Source organism: Lemur catta, chromosome 4 (assembly GCF_020740605.2).
Source record: "Lemur catta isolate mLemCat1 chromosome 4, mLemCat1.pri, whole genome shotgun sequence".
Classification (NCBI taxonomy): domain Eukaryota; kingdom Metazoa; phylum Chordata; class Mammalia; order Primates; family Lemuridae; genus Lemur; species Lemur catta.
In genome coordinates, this window is record NC_059131.1 from 29,528,008 (window position 1) to 29,551,111 (window position 23,104).

Consider the following 23,104-nt stretch of genomic DNA (forward strand, 5'->3'; position numbering starts at 1 on the left):
AATTTCTTCCTTGCCCCAAATGTTTCCCATTTATTTTCATAGTTTATATTCCTTTTCACATTTTTTAAAGTTGATCTCAGTGTAAATAATGATAATTACTTTCTGTATTTTATACCAGTTCTGAGTTGAGAAAGTGCTCTGAGATCCATGATATTACTTAATCCTCTCATCAACTCTGTTTGGATTGCCATGTATTATTACGCCTATTTTGCAGGCAAGAAAACTGAGGCTCAGAGAGTCAAGAAGTTGATTAAAGCCATACAGAAAGCAATGGTTAGAAGTCCAGGTTCCTTAATTCAGTTCTAAAGCTCTTGTCTCTTTACTCCCATGGTACATACTCATCAACACTGCAGTAAGAGAACATACTGGACAACCAGTATATTCAGTTTTATATCAAATTCTTCTTATGGTATTTAGAAGTTTGAAAGTATTATAACTTAAAAATGACATAAATTTTCCCTAAAATAGGTTTTTTAAAAAACCTTTCTATATTCAAAATGGGGGGAAACTCCCTCAAATTATATATTTCTTTTCCCTTCATGCCTTAAAATCTCTAGAGGGAAATAATTCCTACTTGATAGAATTCAAAGGATAAAAGGATATTCAAAACATGGGAAGGAAGCGGCAAATCTTACACTGCCAGGGACTCAGGGCCAGCCTAGCATACTCAATCTTTAGGCTTTTCTGGCCCAGGAGTGAGCAGCTGGCAAAGGGAGCTGGAGGGGCAGTCAGCAAACATCAGCCACAAACACAATCAAGATGTGCAGAGAAGAGCAAGGCAAGACTTAAACAAAAATATCCCCAACTCACCAACATCTAGGTGTTTCTCCTGTCATTAAAGAAGGATACTTACATCTATTTGAACCCAATAGGAGTAAGAGCTGAAAGGAAAACCCATATTGTGAATCTGGGATATAAGCTGGAATTTCCTGGCCCAATATACCCAAGGTTTAGCCAAGTAAATAACTGTGAGCTAAAAGAATGTGCAATTACCAGGTGGTCTCTAGCACAAAAAAGGCTGGGTTCCAAATGTTCCTTCGTACACTTTTTCCCTTGAATTTTGACACTGTTTTTCCATAGAAACAATATGATACAACATAGTTATGGACCCATGTCAGGCTACTGCAAAATGCCTACTTAACACTCTACAAAGTGTACTCAAAGTTTTCAAAGTACTGGCCTGAAGTCTGGGTCTTAGAAATTGAGATCATAGGAAGAGAAAGAATGAAGAAGAGATCAACAAGTATCTTGCTACTCATCACAGTTCTCATCATAGTCAAAATTATGAAAGAAGAAAACTGTTTTTGCACTGAGGTCCTCAGTGGTCTTAAGTTAATTTTTGCCCCTTCTCACTATAATAACTTTCTTAGATATGTCCTATTCCTCAAGAATAAGCCACACTATAAAAATATCTATTTATCTCCCTTAATAATTATAACTTTCTTAGTTGTCTCTAGAATGCATTAGGAAGAGAGTGATCTGACTGAACTGACTCATACTAATGTATAAACAACTGATCTGTACATTATTTATATATACAACGCACATACACACAGACACAGAATTGCATGACTTATGTGATAGCTAAGCACCATTCTAAGAGCTGGTGCTATGATATAGAGAAAAAGAGAACAAGGTTTCTGCTCCTATGAAGCTTACGTTTTAGTGGGAGAGTTAGACAATAATAACATTCAAACATAAAATTTAAAAAAATCCAGAAAGCAATGAATACTTTACAGAAAACAGAGTGAGATAATACAGGCTCACTGGGTGACCACTTCACATTTGGTGGTTAGAAAAGGCCTCTTTGAAGATACCATTTAAGATGAGATATAATTGAAGACCAAGGGGCAGTGTTGTGTAAATGAAGGGAGAAGCATTTCAGATAGCTAATGCAACCTTGAGAAAGGAGTGAACTTGGTGCATGGAGGACAGAAAATAGGCTGGTGGGCCAAAGATCAGTGGGCAAGGAGAAGAACAGAATGAAAAGATAGGCAAGGACCAAATCACATATGTCTCTGAAAGTCAAAGTGATGCTTTCAAGTTTATCCTAAGTGAAATAAGCCATTGGAAGACTGTGGTCTCATTTACATCTTAAAATGATCTCTAGCAGAAGCAGAGAGACTGACAGGAGGCTTCTGCAGGGGTCTAGGTGACAGAGAATGAATGGCTGTGTAGACTAGGTTGGTGGCTGTGAAAAGAGAGCTAAGTAGACCTGATCAAGACACACTTTAGAGGAAAGATTTGCAGGACTTATAAATGGATTGAATAGGGGAAGAAAGAAGAAGGAACCAAGGATACCAGGGTGGATGATGATACTGTTTTCCTGAGAAAGGCAAGATCTGGAAAGAATAGGTTTGGTTGAAGGATAAGGCTCTTGGGCAGTAGGAATCAAGAGTTATGTTTTGGATATAGTAATTCTGAGCTGCACATGACACATCTAGTATCAATATAGCGAAGGCCGTTGGTATATGAATCTAGCACTCAGGGGAAAGTTGAGGCTGGAGCTATACATTTAGCAATCACTGGCATATAGGTGACATTTAAGCCATGGAGACTGATGTCCAGGAAGTGAGTATGGACCAAAAAGGAAAGAGGGATGGAGACTAGTCTCTAGCTTACTCTAACCTTTAAAGGTGGGAAGAGACTGTTGGAGAAGCCTGTTCCTCCAGACAGGTCTGAAGAATGGCGATTCAGGACAAGAAGGCCCTTCCTGTACTGATAGATACGGGTCTTCAAGCTCTTGCAGGCACTTGAGGTTGGGGGTGAGTGATGACCTTTCTGAGTCCTTCTCTGCTGGTAGATCATAATGAAAATTTGATACTAGCTGGTATGAGGAAGAGGCTCTGTCTCACTCAAAACATCTTAAGCTTTTTCACATACATTGCGAACAGTATGGTAAAAAATACTTTGAACGAGATATGCAGATAGTAAATCCTGCCTTGAGGCAGGAAGACTAACAGGGGGGAAAGATTTCAATGCTCATCTGGCCAACACAATCTAACAAGCTAAGAGTCTTATGCAGAAAGAGACAGCAGTACATCAGATGCTAGGCAGGAGCTCTGCTATTTTAGGAAAAGTGCCAGGACATCAGCCTAGAGAAGAAGCTGGGCCCCAGGACCAATGCTGATTAATAGTAGGCTATACGTGAAGAGAATTAGTTTTCTTTATTCTTCGTCTGCCTATAGCAATTGGGCTTTGTCATCTAGAAAAATAGCATCATTTTTTTTTTTTTAGAAGTGAAGGAATATAATAAAATACTGCTCTGAATCAGCAGGGTTGAAGAACCAAGTCAGAAATATTATGTTCATCCAGCATTTTGTTTAATTTTCACAGCTCTTTTTGGGAAAAAAATGTCTATTTATATAGATATGATTATCTGAGATTACCTGTGAATATATTGTTTGGGGAACATGCTGCATAGTTAATGTAGCAAATTATGGAATTCTCCCAGTAACAGAGCAAAATAATCTGTGTCCCAATGCGAAGCATTTCCAGCAGTGTAGGGGAAACCATTTCAAAAACTAATGATTCTGTTGTATTCTTCCCAAACAGGTTTTCTTACTTCTCAATGTCTCCACCTGGGTTCTGAGTTAATTTTAAGTGGCAGAACAAGTGACTCCCCTAACATTAAGGTTTGCTATAATCCACATTGCATGTTAGAGTAAAAAATAAACTTTAATCATGTGGCTATCACACTTTTCAAGAGTTTATTAAAGCACGAGATGCACAGAGGCATTTTGAAAGACTGGCATTTAGAAAAAGGAGTCTGTTTGTGGGTATTTGAGAAGAGGCATTGGGGAATAAAAAAACATTTTCAGAAATGAGAAATTTAATCTTGTAAGAGAATTTCCTACATCAAACGAGGATTTAATGTAGGAAAAGTATTTTTTATCTTTTTGAAACTAAAAAATGCATTTGGTAGGATAAACTGCTGCCTTTCCAGAATGGTGGCCTGATTTTGGATAACTGTCATAAGAGACCTAATTTTGCCTTTATTATCATAATTTGCACATTTTCTCCTTAGGGGTTAAACCCACGGCCAACAGTGTGTGCTAACTCGAAACACCATTTGATGCAGTGACTTAAGCTGTAGGGGAAGTGGCCCCCCAAACATATTTTCCCGTAATAACCTCAAATAGAAGCAATGGACAGCCATGATGTTTAGTTCCTTTGGTTTTATATATTCTCTAAACAAAACAACTAAAGATATGAATATTTTAAGTGTTTCCTCCTATCTGGTAATTTTTGGAAAAATTCAGAGTAAAGACCAAATATGGAACTGTTGGAACACAGCTGGGGTTGAGAGGGAGTCTGCTCTCCTCTGAGGACCAACAGTGAACTGGACATCTTCGAACAGCCTGCTTGCGAAGGCAGGAGGAAGGGCGTTCTCTGAGTCTCCTGGCCCCTCCATTACCTCGGTTGGAGTCCAAAAGCACATGGGGTCTCTAACTCAGGATGCCCTAGTGGTTAATCAGTTGGGTAACACCACTTCCTTCACGGTCACTCAGGGTTACTCAGGGTAAGCATGGATGAGATATCCAGATTTATACTGGTCATATCATCCTAAATTATTCAACATAAACAATAACGGTAAGAGCTACTATTTTATTAAATTCCTTCTATGTCCCAGATGCTTTACTAGATGCACCATTTATAGGTATTTTCTCTAATCTTTACCACAATTCCTCATATTCTGAAGAAGAACAACTTGCGAATTTCAGTGGAAAGAAACACATGATTTAAACTGTAGTTGTTTTTAGCCTCAAACCAAGAGCCAAGGCTGCCAGCAATGGCAAGTTTTCAAAGAAATCATGGTGTCCATCTGAGGACGGTGGTGAGGCAGGGCAGTGGACAGTGAATGGCACCAGCATCAGAGCTACCTTTGCTCCAGGTCCTGCCTTTTTTCAAGCCCACCATAATGCTTGTCCTAGGCCTGCTGCTGCACAGAGAATGCTAGTCTGGTTGCTCAAAGTTAAAGCTGCACGTCTGTTAAGTAGCCAACTAGTGCTGTAGAATAGCTCTAGAATTTCACTTATAGAAGCTCTGGGGTGCTCCAGAGCCACTTGTGAGCTACAACCCACATTTCTGGGCCCTCCCCCTAGATCTTCCAAAGGTTGATGATGGGTCTTAGGCATTTGCATTATTTTTAACAAGCTCCCAGGTAATGCTGATGCCCATCAAAGTTTGAAAATTACTGCTGTCAATATTATGTTTGGGGAGATGATGTCTTACTCAGGAATCTGAGCAAACATAATAAACTACTATTGTAGCTTGGAAGGAAAATGCACCTTATGAGGAAAGCATCAAGGGATGCCCATGAAATGTATAGTTGGTCTGCTCACTTTTGTCAGGATTACTTTTTTCCTGTCCTGATCAATGTCTATTTTCTTTTTTTCCATTAATATTTGGGTCAAGAGAATATTTTGTCTCATCTGCAGTAAGTATGTTATCTGAGTTACCCAAATGAGTGTAAGTTTCATGGAAATCATCTAAACTTTATACATATATAAAAGACAGAAATTTTGTTCTCAAAGATGATTCTGTATTTTTGTTTGTCTTTTTCATGTGCTCATTGTCATAGGAAGCTGATCTGAAAATCTATCCATCAAACCCATCTGTTCTCTCCACACAGGCCATGGAGACCCCCTGGGAATGCCTTCCAGTCATCACACGGAGACTGACCAGCTTTCTAAACCTGAGTAGTGCCATGACAATGTTCTGGCAGTGACATTATTTATGCTTCTGGGCTGTCATCCTTCATAGGCCTGGTTTGTTATCACAGCCCTTGAAATTATAGGAAAGAAAGGGTCAAGAAGGCAAATGAGGTTCCGCTTCTAGGGGCAGTATATGTAACCTAAACATTTGTACCACCGTAGTATTCTGAAATAAAAAAAATAAAAATAAATAAAAGGAATTATATGTGAATGTATTCTCTACCTGGCACTGAAGTTCCCAGTGCAACGAACACGACGGCAGTCACAGAATCTTTCAGGCCAATGGTGCAGCCGAAGTGGGAAGCCAGGTCTCCGATGAAAGCTGTCAGCAGGCCGATCATGAGGATGGAGACGATGAAACACGCCCAGCCATTCCAGTATTCTGTAGGGGGCACGAAGGCGAAGAGAACCTTCCAGAACACTGTCAGGAAGTGCATCACATAATCGAAACAGGAGGGCAGCTTTTCCTCCCCACATTCATCATCATCATCGTCTTCTCCTAAAAAGAAAGGAATGAAGCACATTTCATCACAATCCGTGCTACTGGGGTCTTCCTCTTTCCCAATGTCTCCTTCCCAGGCCTCTCATCCCTCCACTCTGAGTGACAGGAGGCCGTGAGAGGTGGGTGGAGCTTAGAGTTTTCCAAGAGTGAGTCACAAGTAACCAATTCGTTATCAAGGTACTGAAATGCCTTTTCACTGTGGCTCATGGGCCAATGGCAAACAATTAACCCCTTCCCAGTCTGCTCACATGCAAACAACACACCTCTTCTACTTTCTTATCACCTCCAGTGAGATTTGTCACTTAAGAGAAATGAAAAGGATGCCTTCCAAAAAGTTGGAAAGCCCTGTGCCAGGCTGAGAAAGAAGCCTCTTTTGAAGAAGGACAACTATGGACAGAGTTCTGCCAGGGCTCTTTTCTTCCAGCTTGAAGTCTAACTCTGGGGATTAACGGTTACATAATCACCTATAGGACGATGTTCAAACAAAGTCTGTAATCATAGTTCTGAGTCTTGCATATTTCATCAGCTTTACTTCTTGCAACTATTTCAAGCTCAAACTTCGGAATTATTTGCCAAATAATTATATGCCCAAAATGAAATTATTTGCATTTTTTTCCAAATCACAGCATTTTTTTCCTACTTTTGTCCTTTAGAAATGAATATGCTCATTCCTACTGGTACTCTTAAAAAAAAGATAGAAAAGAACTAAATATACTCTGTATGTCCCAATCCCTCCATTCTTATCCTCCCCACTCATCCTTTAAAACTGACTTCCTCTGTGAAGCTCTCTCTGCCTCCCCCAAACAGTGCTGGTAACTCCTTCTTAGAGCTTCCACAGCCCCCAACACTTGTAATTCTAGATCAGTGGTTCTCAAAGTGTGCTTCCTGCACCAGCAGTACAGGAAACTTGTTAGAAATGCAAATTCTCAGCCCCACTGAATCAGAAACTGGGGAGAGGAATGGGTAGCAATCTGGGTTTGAAAAATCCCTCCACGTGATTCTGACGCATGCTCAAGTTTGAGACTCATTCCTCTAAATTGTATCTGTGCACCTGTTCACTTCCTTCTCTTCTCCAGTTGACTGTGAGTGCTTCCAGGGCAGGGATTCATTCATTGTTGTGTCCCTAGTGTTTGTTACCATCTCCAGTATGCGGACTAAAGTGGTTGAGCTTGTTAAACGAGGGAATGCATGCATACATTTCTACTGACTTGATGCAACTACATAATGACATGATACATACACACAGATCACAATTTTGCCAATTAAGTCATATTATCAATGCACAAAGCTTGCACAAGGAAATGCACAAGCTCACTATTTAAAGGAACCGAGTAATCAATAACATTATTCTAAAATGGAGATTTCATTTATAACGTGAAAATATTCCCCATTCACATGTTTTAAAATTAGGATATTGAATATCAACTTTTCTTGAAGTGGAAGCAAATTCATGTGTTTTTTCACCATTTTGGAAAGAAGAACATCCCCTTGAAGACTTTGATCACCTGCTCCAACCTTGTCACCAGGGATCTATTTTGCTTGGCCCACCCAGTGCAGCTGCGACTTTCCAGCTGACCATGTGACCTGAGCTGGCCAGCATGGGGCAAATATGTGTGCTTTTCCTGAGACCCGCCATGGTGGTGAGGTCATCTGGTGCAGATTATGACTAGAAAAACCTACCCAAAGCACAGGAGATTTGCAGGAAAAGTGCCTCTCACAAAACACGAACAGAGGAAATACCTGGATTTGTCTTCTGTGATTTTTAAAGGAAGAGAGAAGAGGCAATGACCTGCTCTTCCATGGGCATGTGGTCAGAATTATTATGCAAATAGACTTTGGGGATCTGTACAGAAAGCAACCTCATCTTTGAGGCTTTGGAGAAAGTCCCAGCAGAGGAGTGGAACTGCCTTTGGAGACCACTTCAGTGGGGAACTTGAACCAGGTCAGCTGATCCAAACTTGTGTGAGTTTTCTCCAGTGTTCAAACCATAGGGTTATTACATCTTTATAATATCAACCTTGCCTGAAAACAGAAGATACTTTCTAATAAAAGCCCCTGTTATGAGCTACATTGTGTCCTCCCCCACTATGCCAAATTCCTATGTTGAAGCCCTACTCCCCAGAATGTGACCTTACTTAGAGAAAGACCTTTAAAAAGGTAATTAAGTTAAAATGAGGTCGTCAGGGCGAGCCCTAATCCAATATGCCTGGTGTCCTTATAAAAAGAGGAAATTGGGACACACAGAGAGACACCTGGAATGTGCGTGCACAGCGGACAGACCATGAGAGGACCCAGTGAGAAGAGAGATATTTGCAAGTCAAGGAGAGAGGCCTTAGGAGAAACCAAACCTGTCAACACCTTGATCTTGGGCTTCCAGCCTCCAGAATGGTGAGAAAATAAATTTCTGCTGTTTAAGCCACCCAGGCTGTAGTATGTAGTGTGGCTGCCCTAGCAAACTAACACAGCAGCCCTCTGGGGGCCTCCTATGTCATGACATGTAAATGGAGGAACAACCACTCAGTGTTTCCATTATCTCCTTCTTTCTTGTTTCCTTATACATGTCTTTTTCCTTCTTTCACTTTTCTTCCCACTTCTTTTTTACTCTACACTTTAGCTCCAGGTGGAACTTAATGTGAGAGCTGCAATGTTCCAGGCTTATTTAAGGAGAGAGGAAGAAGAGAACCATGTTAATTCTTCCCCAGCCTCTTCTCCTACCCACTCCCCATGAATGCATTCAGGAAAGTTCAGAAAAAGCACTAGTATTTCTAGTGATATTTATTTTGTATCAGATCCTTTTTAGTTTCTCTGTGGACATTTTGCAGTTTCACAGGGTATATGATTAAAATACTTTGGAAAACATTACATTTTAATTAATCATTCATAGAAACACAGACTATTCTACCTCTGATTCTCTACAAAATTACTTAATTTGGGGTATCTAAATCTCATATTTTGAAGATGAACAAGAAAACAAATAATGAAGCTTCTCAGAAGAAATGACACATAAATTGAGAGTAGGTATTATATTTATCTTCAAGTTGGAAATAATAACACCTTCCCCATGAGAGATATACACAGGAATAATTAGATCATCTTTGCAAAGTGTTTGAGGATATTTCAAGGTAATGATTATCATGGCAGTTGTCATTATTTTCTTTCACTTAGGATTGTTACTGTGCTTCCCCCTCATTATTTACTTGCTTAGTCAACATGCTGGGAACTAAGGTTACATTCTAGGTTTTTGAAAACAAAATTTAATCTTGCCCTCTGAACTTAACTTCAAGATCAATTAAGGCAAAATAAGTGTGTGTGTGTGTGTGTGTGTGTGTGAGAGAGAGAGAGAGAGAGAGAGAGAGAGAAAGAGAGAGAGAGAGAGAAAGAGAGAGAGAGAGAGAGAGAGAGAGAGAGAGAGATAAAGACAGAGATAGACAGAGAGATTGAGAATTCCTCTTGTTGTAGGCTTCCAGCGTCACAAAAGAATCTTAACATTTAATGCTTAAGTTTGGAATGGGAGGCCCATCTGTTTCATAGCATTTGAATCTAGAAGTGGTTTCCATCCTTTTCCCTGGGATCTCACTGCTCTTTATAAATTTTAATCCCCAACTCAGATGTCATTTAAATATTAAAAATGACCACTGACTGCCATGCATGCTGCACAATTACCCTGTGTTGGGGAACGACAAAGAAATATTATGTTCATCCATCACCAGCTGGGCTATACTTAAAAGTCAGCTCCTTGCAAAGAGCGGTGGAATATTAAAAAAAAAAATCCTAGGAGGATCTTTTATGTGACACAAAGAATAGTAATCTGCCAGTTCTGTGGTTCTGTGTGTTTGCCCGCCCAGGGTTACTGGAGGCTACGTCATTCTTTCATGTCCTTTCTCTGTGTTAGCAAAGAAACAGACAGGTTGGTGGGTTTGCTTTTATAGGATCCCAAGTAAATTCTTCTTATCTCAGAATCTTTCTTTTGAGCTTTATGGATTCTACTAATGGAAATATAACAAACAAGCTATATTCGATTAATCTCTCCCACAGCTTTTTAAATGGCTTTGTTGATACATGTTGGACTTCCTAAATATAACTACCAAAAAAAAAAAAGAGGTAAATCATTAAAAGTGCAGACAGCAGAGAGAGCATCACTTTGTCTATGGATGGACAGTACTTGCACTGCCCCGGCTCTGGAGCAGGAGGACAAGGGCATCACCAGTGCAACTGATCCTGAAAGGCAACCCCTGGGCTTGGCACCTGCAGGTAACATATCTTATAAAGTAAACAGGTGTTTTCTTACATCCCTCCCTAGGTGCTCAGGGTTTGGCCTCAGGGAGAGCTTTGAGAACCAGAAAAAGAGGCTGCTGGGGTGTGACGGACACTTGAGTCGGAAGACTTAAGCCAATTTCCAGTTCTGATAATTTGTTTTGGAGCAAGACACTTAAACTTCCTTCACTTGTCAAATGAGTTTCCTAACTCCCACATCACAGCTGTTGTGAGGACCACAAGAGAAAATAAAGTCCTTTAGAAAACCGTAAACCCCTTTACAGACAAATGTGCCATATTCCATTATTGTTATTTGTCAGAGGAAAGGCAGAGAATCAATACAACCTGAATATCCTGATTTCACTGAATTTATACTCTGTTTAAATGGGCCATTATCACTGGTTTCCCTGCACTGCTTGATTTTAAGAAAAGAAAGAAAGAAACAGAGGGAGGAAACATAGTGGGGTGTCTATCAAGTGACAGGCACTGAGCTAAATTCTTCCACATACTTGATCTTATTTCATCCTTACAATAACCCTGCAAGGCAGGCATTATTAATCCCATTGTGCATATGAAGAACCTGAAGTTCAGAGAATTTAAGTGACTTTTAAAAATAATTACGCAGTTGCTAAGTGACTGAGTTGGGATTTGATCTAACAGCCCAGGGAATGTTTCACTACACATGATGCCTTATTGAAGCAGGTTGAAGAGTTTAGCATCTACCACATATTGGTTCAAAATTTGAATCTGAGAATTCTTTTAATGCCTGGTGCTATACAGATACAATGCTGCCTTTTTTAGGAATATGAAAAGATAAATCATCACACCATCAATATATTCATATCTAATATTTTTTTTGGTAGAGCCAGTTATAAGCTCTTTCTGAAGCCTTTGGGGACCAAGTAAACACGGGAAACAGGACAATCAGGGAAAGGGAAGACACCATGGCTGTGATCACTTTGGAATCTTTTTTTAATTTTAATTTTTGTTTTTTTTTTGAGACAGGGTCTCAGTCTCTGTTGCCTGGGCTACGGTGCAGTGGCATGATCATAGCTCACTGCAGCCCTAAACTCCTGAGCTCAAGTGATCTCCTGGCTCAGCCTCTGAAGTACCTGGAACTGCAGGTGCATGCCACAACACCCAGCTATTTTTTTTTTTTTTCAAGAGGTGGGATCCTGCTATGTTGCTCAGGCTGGTCTCGAACTCCTGGCCTGATCCTCCTAACCTCAGCCTCCCAAAGTGCTGGGATTATAGGCATGAGCCACTGCACCTGGCCTAATTTTAAATTGTTTTAAAATAAATTTTATTGTGCATATTTGAGATTCACAACATGATGGTATGGCCTACATATAGATACTAAAATGGTTATTATAGTGAAGCAGTTAACATATATATCATCTTACACAGTTACTTTTTCTGTGACAGAAACAGCTAGAATTGACTTAACAAAAAGCCATAATACAATTTTATTAACTTTAGTCCTCTCATTGTACATTAGATCCCTAAACTTGTTCATCCTACATAAATCTGCTATTTTATATCCTTCGACCTTATGTCTTTCCATTTCCTCCTCCCACCTCCACCCGTGGTAACACTGTAACCACTGTTTCATTATCTTTGTGTATTTGAGCTCTTTTTCAATATATATATATTCATATATATATAATTCTTCTTCATAATCATCACTTTTTTTGCAACTTGATATACAGTAATTACAAATCAAGTTCCACTCTCCCGTTATACTAGTTCCATTTCTCTTTGCTTTCAAAGGTTCTGAGAGTATCATAAAATGTAAAAGATGAAAGAAACCTTAGCACTCAGCTAATTCACCTCTGCTCATTTTAAGAAAAAAAGGAACTTGAGAACTGGAATTCAATAAAGGAATTTTTGTTCCCTAGTTTCTTCTACCTGTGTCTAGCTATGTGTATGTATTAGTGAGTGTGTATGTGGGGCGGAGGGCATCTAACACATAAGGGCTGAATTAAACCCAGTGGCTTTTACTGTCTTGCTCAAACAGTGACCTAGAATTTCTTTTCTCTTCCTTTTTACTTTTATGTGCTTGTATCTTATCTCTAGCGAGAAAACTAGTATAATCTCTTCCCACTCTTAATGGTTTCTATATGCCAGTAAATTTAGTAATCCAAAGATTTATTCCCAAACACGACTATCTCTTGTTCTGGATTTTGGAGAAGTGCAATAAACATTTCCCCATGACCTAGTTGGTAGGAAGTACATATTCTCTGATGCAAAACAGATAATGTCAATAATTTTTCTTTTAAGTATATTGAAAAATACTTCCTTATCAGATATATCTCGAAACACAATTTGCTCAAATTTCTAGATCTATGAGTTGCCAAAGCACACACATACACACACACACACACAAAATGCAGGCATTTGCTTCTATCAACTGAAACAAGCGGATATTAGAAAATACCTGAACTTAAAGCTTTAGGAGTGTTTCGAAGCTTGCCAATTTCAGCCTCCTGCTTAATGTGAATTCCTTTAAAATTTCTCTGCCAAATGGTCACTTGTGCCACACGTGAGAGTCTCAGCTATTAGGGTGTCCCTGATCCCACAAGGCAGGTTTGGCAGCTCTGGTGGTCAGCCCAGGCTGTTAGGTTCCACTCATTTGTCCAGGCCTCATCCCCAGGCCATATGGAGTAAGTCCAATCTGGCTCCGCAGACATTCCTTCAGGCGTTTGAAGCTGACTACTTTCCACATGACCCTCAGTTCTTGCTCCAAGTTCCTTGGTCATGCAGGCCACGCTCCCCTGAGCCCCCTCCACGTTAGCCACATCCCTGTTCTTTAAAACACAGCACTTGGAGCTGAATATACCAATCCAAGAGGCACTTAACTCACCCGCAGTGGGCAAGGTCTTTGCCCTTTCTTGTTCTGGATGCATTAGTGTTACACATTGGGCTTCCAGTAGCCATGTTACACATGGGCATACACTGAGGTTTCCTATATCTACCCATCAACAACAACTCACTGTGTCAAATCCATGTCTAGGGCATGGCTTCCATTTCCCACACTAGTAGAGTTGATTATTGGGGATCCAAAGGAGGACCTTTCTCATCCATCCTTGTTAGGCTCTTTAAGAGAAGTGGTTACTTACTATCTTTCCTTTTAGTCCATGTAAAACTTAGTCATTAAAAAAAAATCTGTACTTTGACATAATACCAGCTTTTCTAAGAACTGTTTGAATCCTTCTTAAGTATGTATTTGAATTTTAACAAAGCCCCTTGTTGTGGCCAGTTGTCCTTGGGAATAGTATGAGCCCTGCTGTTGGTGGCTGGTTTACTGCCCTAGCCCCATGCAGCCAAGGGCCTCAGAGAAAGCCTAGTCTTATACTGAGAGGTCTTTCTTCACTAGCTAGTGAGGATTGGAATTGGTGTAGAGACCCCACACCTAGAATCTACCATACCTAGGCACCCTCACATATAGTAACATGTAGTTTACTCCTAGAGACCCCACTGGTCTCTGATTTTCATTCTCCTTCTCTTGATAAATGCATTGAATATCGATACCATTGTGCATGAAATTTGAGTTCCAGATTGCTACAGATTTGTCGCTTGGACTAGTGGCCTGTTCTTGGGTGGAGAGGACACTCCGTAGGCCCTATTAACCTTCCCCACTCCCTACTTCCAAGCCACAGACAGCTGTGGGACATCCTGTCCTATAGGACCAGTGCTAGTTCCTGGGGGGTTTGGGCCAGGAGACGTGTGACAGTATTGGAAAGGTACTCAAGAAGGCAACTCACTCTCTGTGAATAACTCTCAATCCTGTCTGAGATAAATGAACCTCTAGATGAAATCATCCACAAAGAACAGAATTCTTACCAGCTTAGGCCATTACGGACTTTGTTAGGATGGTTAACACAGCACAAGGGATATTTAATGTGACAGAAATATTTCTCAGCAAATGTAGCCACTGTCAAAATGAAAAACAGATTCACTGAGGAGTTTTAGCTCCGTGCAAGTTTGATTATTAACAAAATGAATCTGTTTAAAGCTGAAAATTGACTGCTTTAGCTTGCCCGCTCTCTCTCTTAAGAATTCTTCTATGTGAATTGAGTCCTCCTAAATAATTACAGCTTGACATAATTAGTCACGTGTGTTTTTTCTCCAACTTGTTTTTTTTTCAAATTAACTCTATGTCAGGGTAAGGATCTTGACATTCAGAGAGTTCTCTTAGTTTTTATTAATTGTAAGATTGACAGAATTCCAGGCTCCCGAGACAGAGAAACATTCCCTGCAGACTTGAGCACCTAAGAAATAACCCTTCATCAAGTAAAACTGATACTCAGCAAGTGTAGATGCCTCCTGCTAGTGGAGATGGTTTAGTTACAGCGGGCAGTATGTGGGCACACCAGGTTCTAAGACTGGCCTGAGGGCTCGGATAGCACTTTGTAAATAGCAGCTGTGTCTAAATTAGCCTCCTGTAGTGTGGGAAGCTGAGCCTTGAAGCAACTGTTTGGGCAATGATAACTCCGTAATTTTCAACAAACATACCAATTGTCCTAGAAAATGTTAAAATTTATAAAAAGGGTAGATGTGTACCAAAGGCTGCCCCACATGCAGAGGGACATAAAGACCCCCGAGAGTCCCTTATGTGATTGAGCTGTGAGTTCAAGTTCACTTACTGAGAGTTACCTTCATGTATATGAGTAAATGTGTACATCTCACTTATTTGTCATTTTCCTGGGAGCTCGCTGAAGAAGCTATTATTTTCTCCATTTTAAAGATGAAGAATCCAAGGCTCAGAGAATTTAAGTGACTTGCTCATGAGATCTACAACTCTTTCCACCACTTCATGATAATTACTTGACCCCTTGTTTCCATAGAGAAAAATCTCTGTGGTTGGCATAGCAAAAATTCATTCAGATAAAACCTAAGCTTATTTGGCACTATTTTATGAAAAGTGTAACGGGGAGAGAGCTATCCTCCTTAAATTAAGCCTCTATATAAGATATATGAAATACTGAATTGTTCTTTCAGAATATGAACATCTGGCTCCACTTTATTCTTCCTAGAATTTGATTTCTTTTACAAATCTTTGGACAAATCCCCTATTAGTGGTTTATTCAGGCCCCATTGGGATTCTCCTCATTTTGGTGGCAAACATCTATCTCTGTGGGTAGCCAATATTAATAGGAAGGACTTTGGCCCTTCAGCAAAGACAATAACTCTCTCCTGTGGCTGTTTGCCTCATCTGAAAATGAGGAGAATGACAATGGGGACTGGCTGGCAAAGTGGTTATACACGTTGAGTATCTAAGATTCTAATGACCTGGGGTTTGCACAATACAAAGTAGTTGCAATCACTCAGGGCCACCCTCATCTGCTGGCTCCTATTTCTTTCTCTCTGTTGGGATTTTTAATGAGATCCCAGTGAACAGGGCCCTTTGCTGACAACAAGAAGGCTCCCAAGATTTACTGGTTCTCGGGCACGTTGCAGATTCTCTGTGTGCCTCAATCTCTCTTATGGAAAATGGGCATAGCTAAGTTAGTCACACTAGTATAACTGACTCTTTTGTGCTATTGAAAAGATAAATGAGATTTTAAAAGAGAAATAATATGAACAAATATAGTAATTTCATGTTCTGATATGGGCCATGAAGACAATGAAGTCAGATGACTGAAGGGTTGAGAAACCCCTCTGGGGAGATGACAGGTGAGCTAAGACTTTGATGAGGAGACAAAGCCAGACATGGAGGAAACAGCTTGAGCACAAGAGTGTGAAGAACAGAAATAAGCCTGTGGCATACAGGCATTAATTCTCAGGGGCACAAGTGTGACAAGATGGAAAGAGGGTTGACCCGGGTGGGAATCAGAACCCATGGGTCAGGGTGTTATCCCAACTTCTGTTTCCCCCTTTCTCGTAAATGGGCTCATGAATATCTACTGCACAGGGCTGCTGTGAGGCTGTGTGAACATAAAACAACTATTCGCCAATGCTGAAGCCATTCACTCATTCAGTGCTGCTAAGGGGTAGGCCCAGGAAAGTTTCAGTCTTTGATTTGTCTAATCCAACGTCACCAAGAAGCTGACTGGTCATTAAATAACTTCAGTGGGCAGACATGGAATGTCTGGGGGTTAAGGCACCGGTTCTACAACTCCAAAATAAAAATGGGATCAGTGCTGCATGGTGTTCTAAAATAGGCTCCGTGTGACCTTGGAGGAAACTCTTCCCATCTCTGGTCTTAGGTTCTTATTTATCAAAAATAAAAGGGGGGAGGATGGAATAGCTGATCGGTAAGCTCCTTCCTAGCTCTGTGCCAAGATTCTGTGCTCTAACAGGACATAGGACAGAGCCGCTGCCAACATAACCGGCAAAAGCAAGGCAGGGGAGACACATGGGATGGGGTGTGTGTATCAAAGTTGGTCCAGGCAAGTGGCTTTTCGAGGCTGGAGCTGCAATGACAGGGTCTTTATCAAGAGAGCAGGCTGTGAACAGCAAGAATTAATGCTGCAAGTCTCTTTTATGTGGCTCCTCTCTGCCTATGGGGAGTGTGCGTGTGTGCTGGGGGGTGGCTATGTCTTCTCATCTTTCCACTTCTTTGGATTATGCCGAAATGTTTCCCCCACTGAAAACAGTGTACAAAGGCTCCCGCCGGGGGATGAAAAATCCCCCATGCCTTATGCATGATTTGTAAGCAACAACTAAAATCGTATTCACATCGCAGCAGCCCGTGCCAACAAAAGAGCTACTGGATCCAGTGATGGCGCATTGTTTGCAGAGCTGAGCTGCTGCCTCTCCAAAGCTGCATTAGAGACATGACTTCGGGCTTACAAATAAGCGTGCTAAGTCATCCTGGAGCCCTTCAACATAGTGTTTTCCTCAAGATTTTGTAATAAGCAATTTAAGAGGAAAAACAGCCCAACAAGCCAATATTCTTTTTAGAAATATCAGCTAAAGCATATCCAGGGGCCAGAAAATAATTGCTTTTTTCTCCTGCCCTCTTGTACTCCCACCCCTGTGTAGCTGACCTTCCTTGTTCTGAAAATGGAAGCCAAGGTTACCTGATTCAACAGTTTATCCTGCTACCACTGACATATTAAGATTGATAGATATCCTAGATTTGCTGTGCTTATCTACTGGTATGGCCCTAGAATATCTCCTATAAATAGTTTCTCTCTGGAATTTATTCTCATCCTCTTTCTTATTCATGTCCTCTTCTTTTCCTCTTAGGATCATAATTATCAGCTAAATAAAAGTAAAAAAATTCTAGTAAGAACATTTAGGAAGATTGACATAAAATATGTGAAATATGCATTTGCATATCTAATTTATGCACACAGATAAATATATTTTATGTGTGTAAATACATGAATATGCATATCGGCATTTCATGTGTATGTATGGGTTTTTATATAGGGATTACATATGTCTCAAACTCTTTTTTGAAACACGGCATATGTGTGTGTGTGAGTATGTATTTATATAGATTATTTTTCTAGATCAGACACAGCAGTATGACGTAGTGAAAACAAGCTTTTAATCCAGTTATATATGGATTAGAAAACATTAATTCACACATAAATGTATTTATTATTTATTCAACACAGACTTAGCATTGCCAAGCACTATCTTAGGTGTTAGAGAAATAGTGATGAACAAAACAGATTTGCTGTTGTTAATTTTTTTTTAAAATTTAGATTGTTCCTACTTTTAACAGGGCTTGAGCAGATCTGTACCTATCAATAGAGCATAAGGTATTTTAAGATAAAATAGGACAAAAAGTGTCTGAAGAAAGCAGACATAAACGATGCTTTTAGACACTGGAGTTGAGTGAATTTTGAACATTTAGGCAAAAGAATTCACTAAACTTGCTGATGGCCAAAGCAAATTAGAAAACATTGAATTATACGGTTATAATTTTCTAATTGTAGAGATGATAAAACTTAATTTTCTGTGGAAACAAAACCTCTTTTCTTTAAATTAAAGTAGAAATTTATCACGTTTTCTTTAAAGTATAGTGAGCGACATTGTAAATAATAATAACTAAGGTTTTATAAAAGATAAAATACTTTTTAAATGTTATACTTTAAAGGTAAACATTAAAATTATAACTAAATTATACTCCAGTGAGGGTGGTTTTGAATGGGGTTCTAATAAGTTAAAAAAGATTTCCTTTCTGATATCCTATTCAAAGCAAGTAAGAACAGCTACCAAATTTACTTAACATGACCATTAAGCAGTGTATCTTAAGCATCATGTATCTTAAATGACTTGTTGCCAAGTTGGTGTAATTACACATTGTATCTATTATATAGTCTAGGGCAGATATTCCATCCTGATTAAAGCTAAAATGCTAAATTGCAAATAGTATATTATGATGGAAAGCAAGTTGACATTTTATTTATTAAAATGAGAGGTCCTTAAAGGTACAGGGATGCTTCAGTATTTCCATGCCCCAAAGACAACTCACAAGGTCATCTTTTCTAATGCTCTCAACTCACAGTTGAGGTTAGAGAACTTGTCTTGAGCCACACAACTAGTTGGTGGCTCTTTGATCATTTGGACACAAATGTCCAGAGAAGCTAAAGATTTCAACATACAATTTAAAAAAAATTTAAACACTTTATTTGTCACACCTATTATATGAACTCTCTATTAAAAGAATATGAATATTTCAGTTGAATAATGAAAGAAGGAAGAGGAGCTAAGTTGCTTGGCAGTGGTCTTATTCACATTTCGTGTTCAAGTTTTAAATAATTGCTATGCAACTTGTGTTCCTCTTTGTTCAAACACACCAGTGATTCTAAGTATGAACGAGACCTACCTGGATAACTAATAATGTCATAGGGAAAGACCAGGAGGAGCTTGGATAAAAGGATGGGCATTGATTCCATTTTGTTTCAGAAGACCTGACACGATTTCTAGCAGCAGATATAAACATAATTCCTAGATCACACAACAATTTGGAAGTCCCTCTGGGTTCTTCATGATGAGATTTAACCTGAAATTTCTAGGAAATCCAGTGACTGATCCTGCCCACTTTCTAGGATTGATTCTATTCTTTCTGGTCCTTCTGCACCTCTGTCCCAGGCTTGTGCACAAATTTCCAAACCCTTAACTTCCCTGTGTGTAACTGAGACTAAAAGGCTTGTTAACTTCATTCCTTTTGTCCTAAATTAACTCATTTGAAATGAGACTGCTTAAGACCTGAACTAAAGTTGTAGGAGGTACATCTAGGGTTGAGCTGAAAGCTTACTGGCGTTAGACTCACAGAGAAGGGGTTTCATAGTCCAGCTAGCCACTCGCTGGATGTGTGACCCTAAATAAGTTACATACCAACTCTGGGCCTCAGGATCCTCAACTGTAAACTTAGGACAAAACCTACACAGCTCAGGGTTTATCTGTGTGGAACAGAAATAATGCAGACAAATACTGGTCATGCAGTAGACAGACAATAAATGCTAACACTATTTAAACAAAAAGTGGGTCACGATTTCATACATAGGTCTTTGACTAACTTTCTTAAAGGCTATTGTGCCTACTTTTTCTCATGAAACCAGAATATTTTTTCATGAACTTCAGTCAGCCTATGATTTTAGGCAAAGGAGGATTAAGAATCTCAATAGTCACATAAGAAACAGGGCAAAATGAGACCCCAAATTCCTAATACTCTCTCCCTTTTTCGGTTGTCTTACAGTCAACAGTGAGGCTGTGTCAAACCTGACCTAGCAGGATATTTTTAACTGCTTAAATGGGATTTTCAGATGACCCAGGATTAACACATTAAGTAATGAGAATTTCCCCACAGTAATGATGCTCAGTTGCAGAGGAGATACTAGAAAGATTCTTGCTTAGACCAGATTGCATGGCAATCCCTTGAAACTCTTTTATTGTTTAGGACTTTTGGAGTCGATCAGTCTTCAGGCTGACAATTATTCAAGAGAATTATTGTCTAGGGGCACTGGTGAGTTGACAGTTTTTGATATTAAAAATTCAGTTTAGTTACAAATACTTATTAATCCACAGAGCATGCATGGATGAGGGACTGATGACAGAAGCACTCCCCAAACTGAACTAGTCTCCATGTTGGTTTGGCATGCTCGGGTGACTGTGCCCTCCACTTCTTTATGCAGCTGAAGTTGGCTCATTGTAATTAACTGTGAAGTATAGTGAGCACAGACTAGTCACCTGGATGCACCAGCCTGGCCTCTTGTCGAATGTCTTCCCTTGTACTGTAGAAGATTGCACCAGCACTTCTGAGTTCCAATTATGGAACAAGAAGAAAATTAGGCACCTCCAAATCATCATCTTACTTGGTTTCATTTGAGGCTAAACTTTGACTATCCTTTCATCTCTTTTCTTGTAGGATAATAGATGTGGAGTATATACTGTTATTGTGCTGAATATTTAATTTAGACAAGCCAGGTGCGACGGCAGGGTATGTTTTTCCATGTCAAGAACAGGTGGGCCATGAAGCACAATACCATCAGGGATGCTGTAAGACCATAATGGTTATTGCCAGAGCTCCAAAATGTCACTATTGGATGGTATCTTAAAGCTAGAATAGTCCAACTTTCTCATTCTATTGATAATGAAACTAAAATTCAGAAAGGTTAAATACTTTGCCAGGGTTATACAGTTGATAAGAGCCAGAACCAAGACTACAAGGAGGCTTTTTATGGTCAATCTTGAGTGTTCTTTCATCATGAAGATGCCAATAGATACTATGTCTGATACGCAAATGAATTATCTACATCAAAAGTAAAAGAATTTCAGCAAGCTCTTTAGTGCTGAGTATTTAAAATTATTTTGTAAAAGAGAGTGTAGTGTGTAGACTTTCTTCAAAGAATGTTGCAAATTAGTATGCAGGAGAAGCCTATGGATGCACTTAGGAAAACAAACACTTCACATTGTTCTTTGGGGAATTGCCTGTCATCCTCCCCAAGGAACGATGAACTAAGCTATGAAGGGACTTAAATATTAAGGGGGAAAAAAACTTCCTATTTCAAGCTGCAGCTCAAATATCCAAAAAAATACATGCCATATAATGTGCATGTGCATGTCTCTGTATGCATGTGTTTTGTGTGTCTGTGCCTTTGTATGTCTGTGTATGTGCCTGTCCATATATGTGTTTGTATTTGTATATGTGCCTCTGTATGTTCACGTGTCTGTATGTATCCATATCTATAGGTATGTCCTACATGTGTGTTTGTGTGTGCATGTGTGTGTGTGTGTGTGTCTGTCTGTACACACTCAGGCCCCAGGCACAGCAAGCAAGCGGACCCTTCATACTGGAGAAAATCTTGGGCTGATTTGTATCCTGGTACTGCCCCTTACCAGTTTTGCTTCTTAAGCAAATGACATTGTTTTTCTGAATCTCAGTATTCTTATTTATAAAATGGCATATGTGATACTCACTATGAAAGAAAAAGGTCAATTGGTGTGTTTTTATTCACTTACCCATTTTAGTAATTAAATTGAATTAATTGCATCTGCACAAAATTTGTTTATATTTTAGTGCAGAATCTCAATAGATTTGACTCCCAAACAACCAATTTTGGTATCCAAATGTACAGATGGTCCTTATGAACACATACATTGTTTTAATTAATCCTTACAGCAACTCCATCAGTGAAGCACAGTTATCTCCACTTTACATATGAGCAACTGAGCTCTGAAGGTGTAATAATCTGCCCAGAGTCACCCAGGGAATATCTGTAGAGCTAGGACACAAACTCACATCTGTCTCCAGAGCCAGCCTTGCAATTACTCTCTCCTTCACCTCCCTCGGCCCAAGGCTATCGTGATGAACAATATGGCGGCTGTGGAATTGGCACTGGCATCCTGGTTCTCTGTATCTGGCCAATGTTTGCCTGCTTCTCTGTTTTCCTTTGTATTCCACCTGGCACACAACTTCTTAATGTCAATCCACCATCCTGCCCCATTGGAGATACTCAGAAGAAGAAGGAGCTGGGGAAAATTCAAGCTGGACAGACAGCGAATGCTAGCTTCATTTAGAAGCACATGTGCTAACACATCCTACAAGCACCTGGTGGCACGGGACATGACTTGCAAGTTTTTGACAGTCACTTAGCTACTGCATGCCACTGCTCCTGGTATTCAACCCAGGAGGTAACAGAAGGAGAACCACTGGGATGTGACTGTTTAATCCCTTCCTAATCTCTGGATTCTCATAAGTACTTTAATTCTTCAAATATTGAACTGTAAAAATTTGGTCATAGGAGGCCAAGGTACTGAGCTATGAAATCCAGAAAAAGCAGAGGAGCAAAAAGACTGCCAGGGGGTTGAAACCTTGAAACTAGTTAGTGAGAAAGAGAAACAAAGTCCTATTTACAAAATTATTATTTTTGTTTAGCAGGATATACAGAATCAATATTGCGCGGAAAATTGCAGAGCAAATAAAAAAAAAACCTCTCAGTAGTGCCCTTAAAAAAAATTTAATATTTTTAATAAGGCAAATCTTTCTGATCTTCAAGCATTTAGCCATGAAATTTTAAAATCCAATGAAATCCTGTCTTCAATAAATGCTGCTTTACAAATTTTATTGTCCATGTAACAACCTAAGAATGCTAACATTCTTTAGACACTTACATTTAATCATAATGACAAATACTGGTCTTTTAAAACTGTCTTTCACATAATTTAG

The 23,104-nt window shown here is 39.5% G+C and overlaps 1 protein-coding gene across 10 annotated transcripts in view; it reads right to left on the minus strand.

Annotated features, from left to right (window-relative positions):
• Positions 1–23,104, minus strand: part of SLC8A1 (solute carrier family 8 member A1) — a 367,481-nt gene that overhangs the window by 22,450 nt on the left and 321,927 nt on the right. For all 10 annotated transcript variants that reach the window (XM_045549470.1, XM_045549463.1, XM_045549462.1 and 7 more), the window contains one exon: positions 5,941–6,216. In XM_045549470.1, coding sequence (XP_045405426.1) covers positions 5,941–6,216 — 276 coding nt within the window. The remainder of the gene's footprint in view (positions 1–5,940; positions 6,217–23,104) is intronic.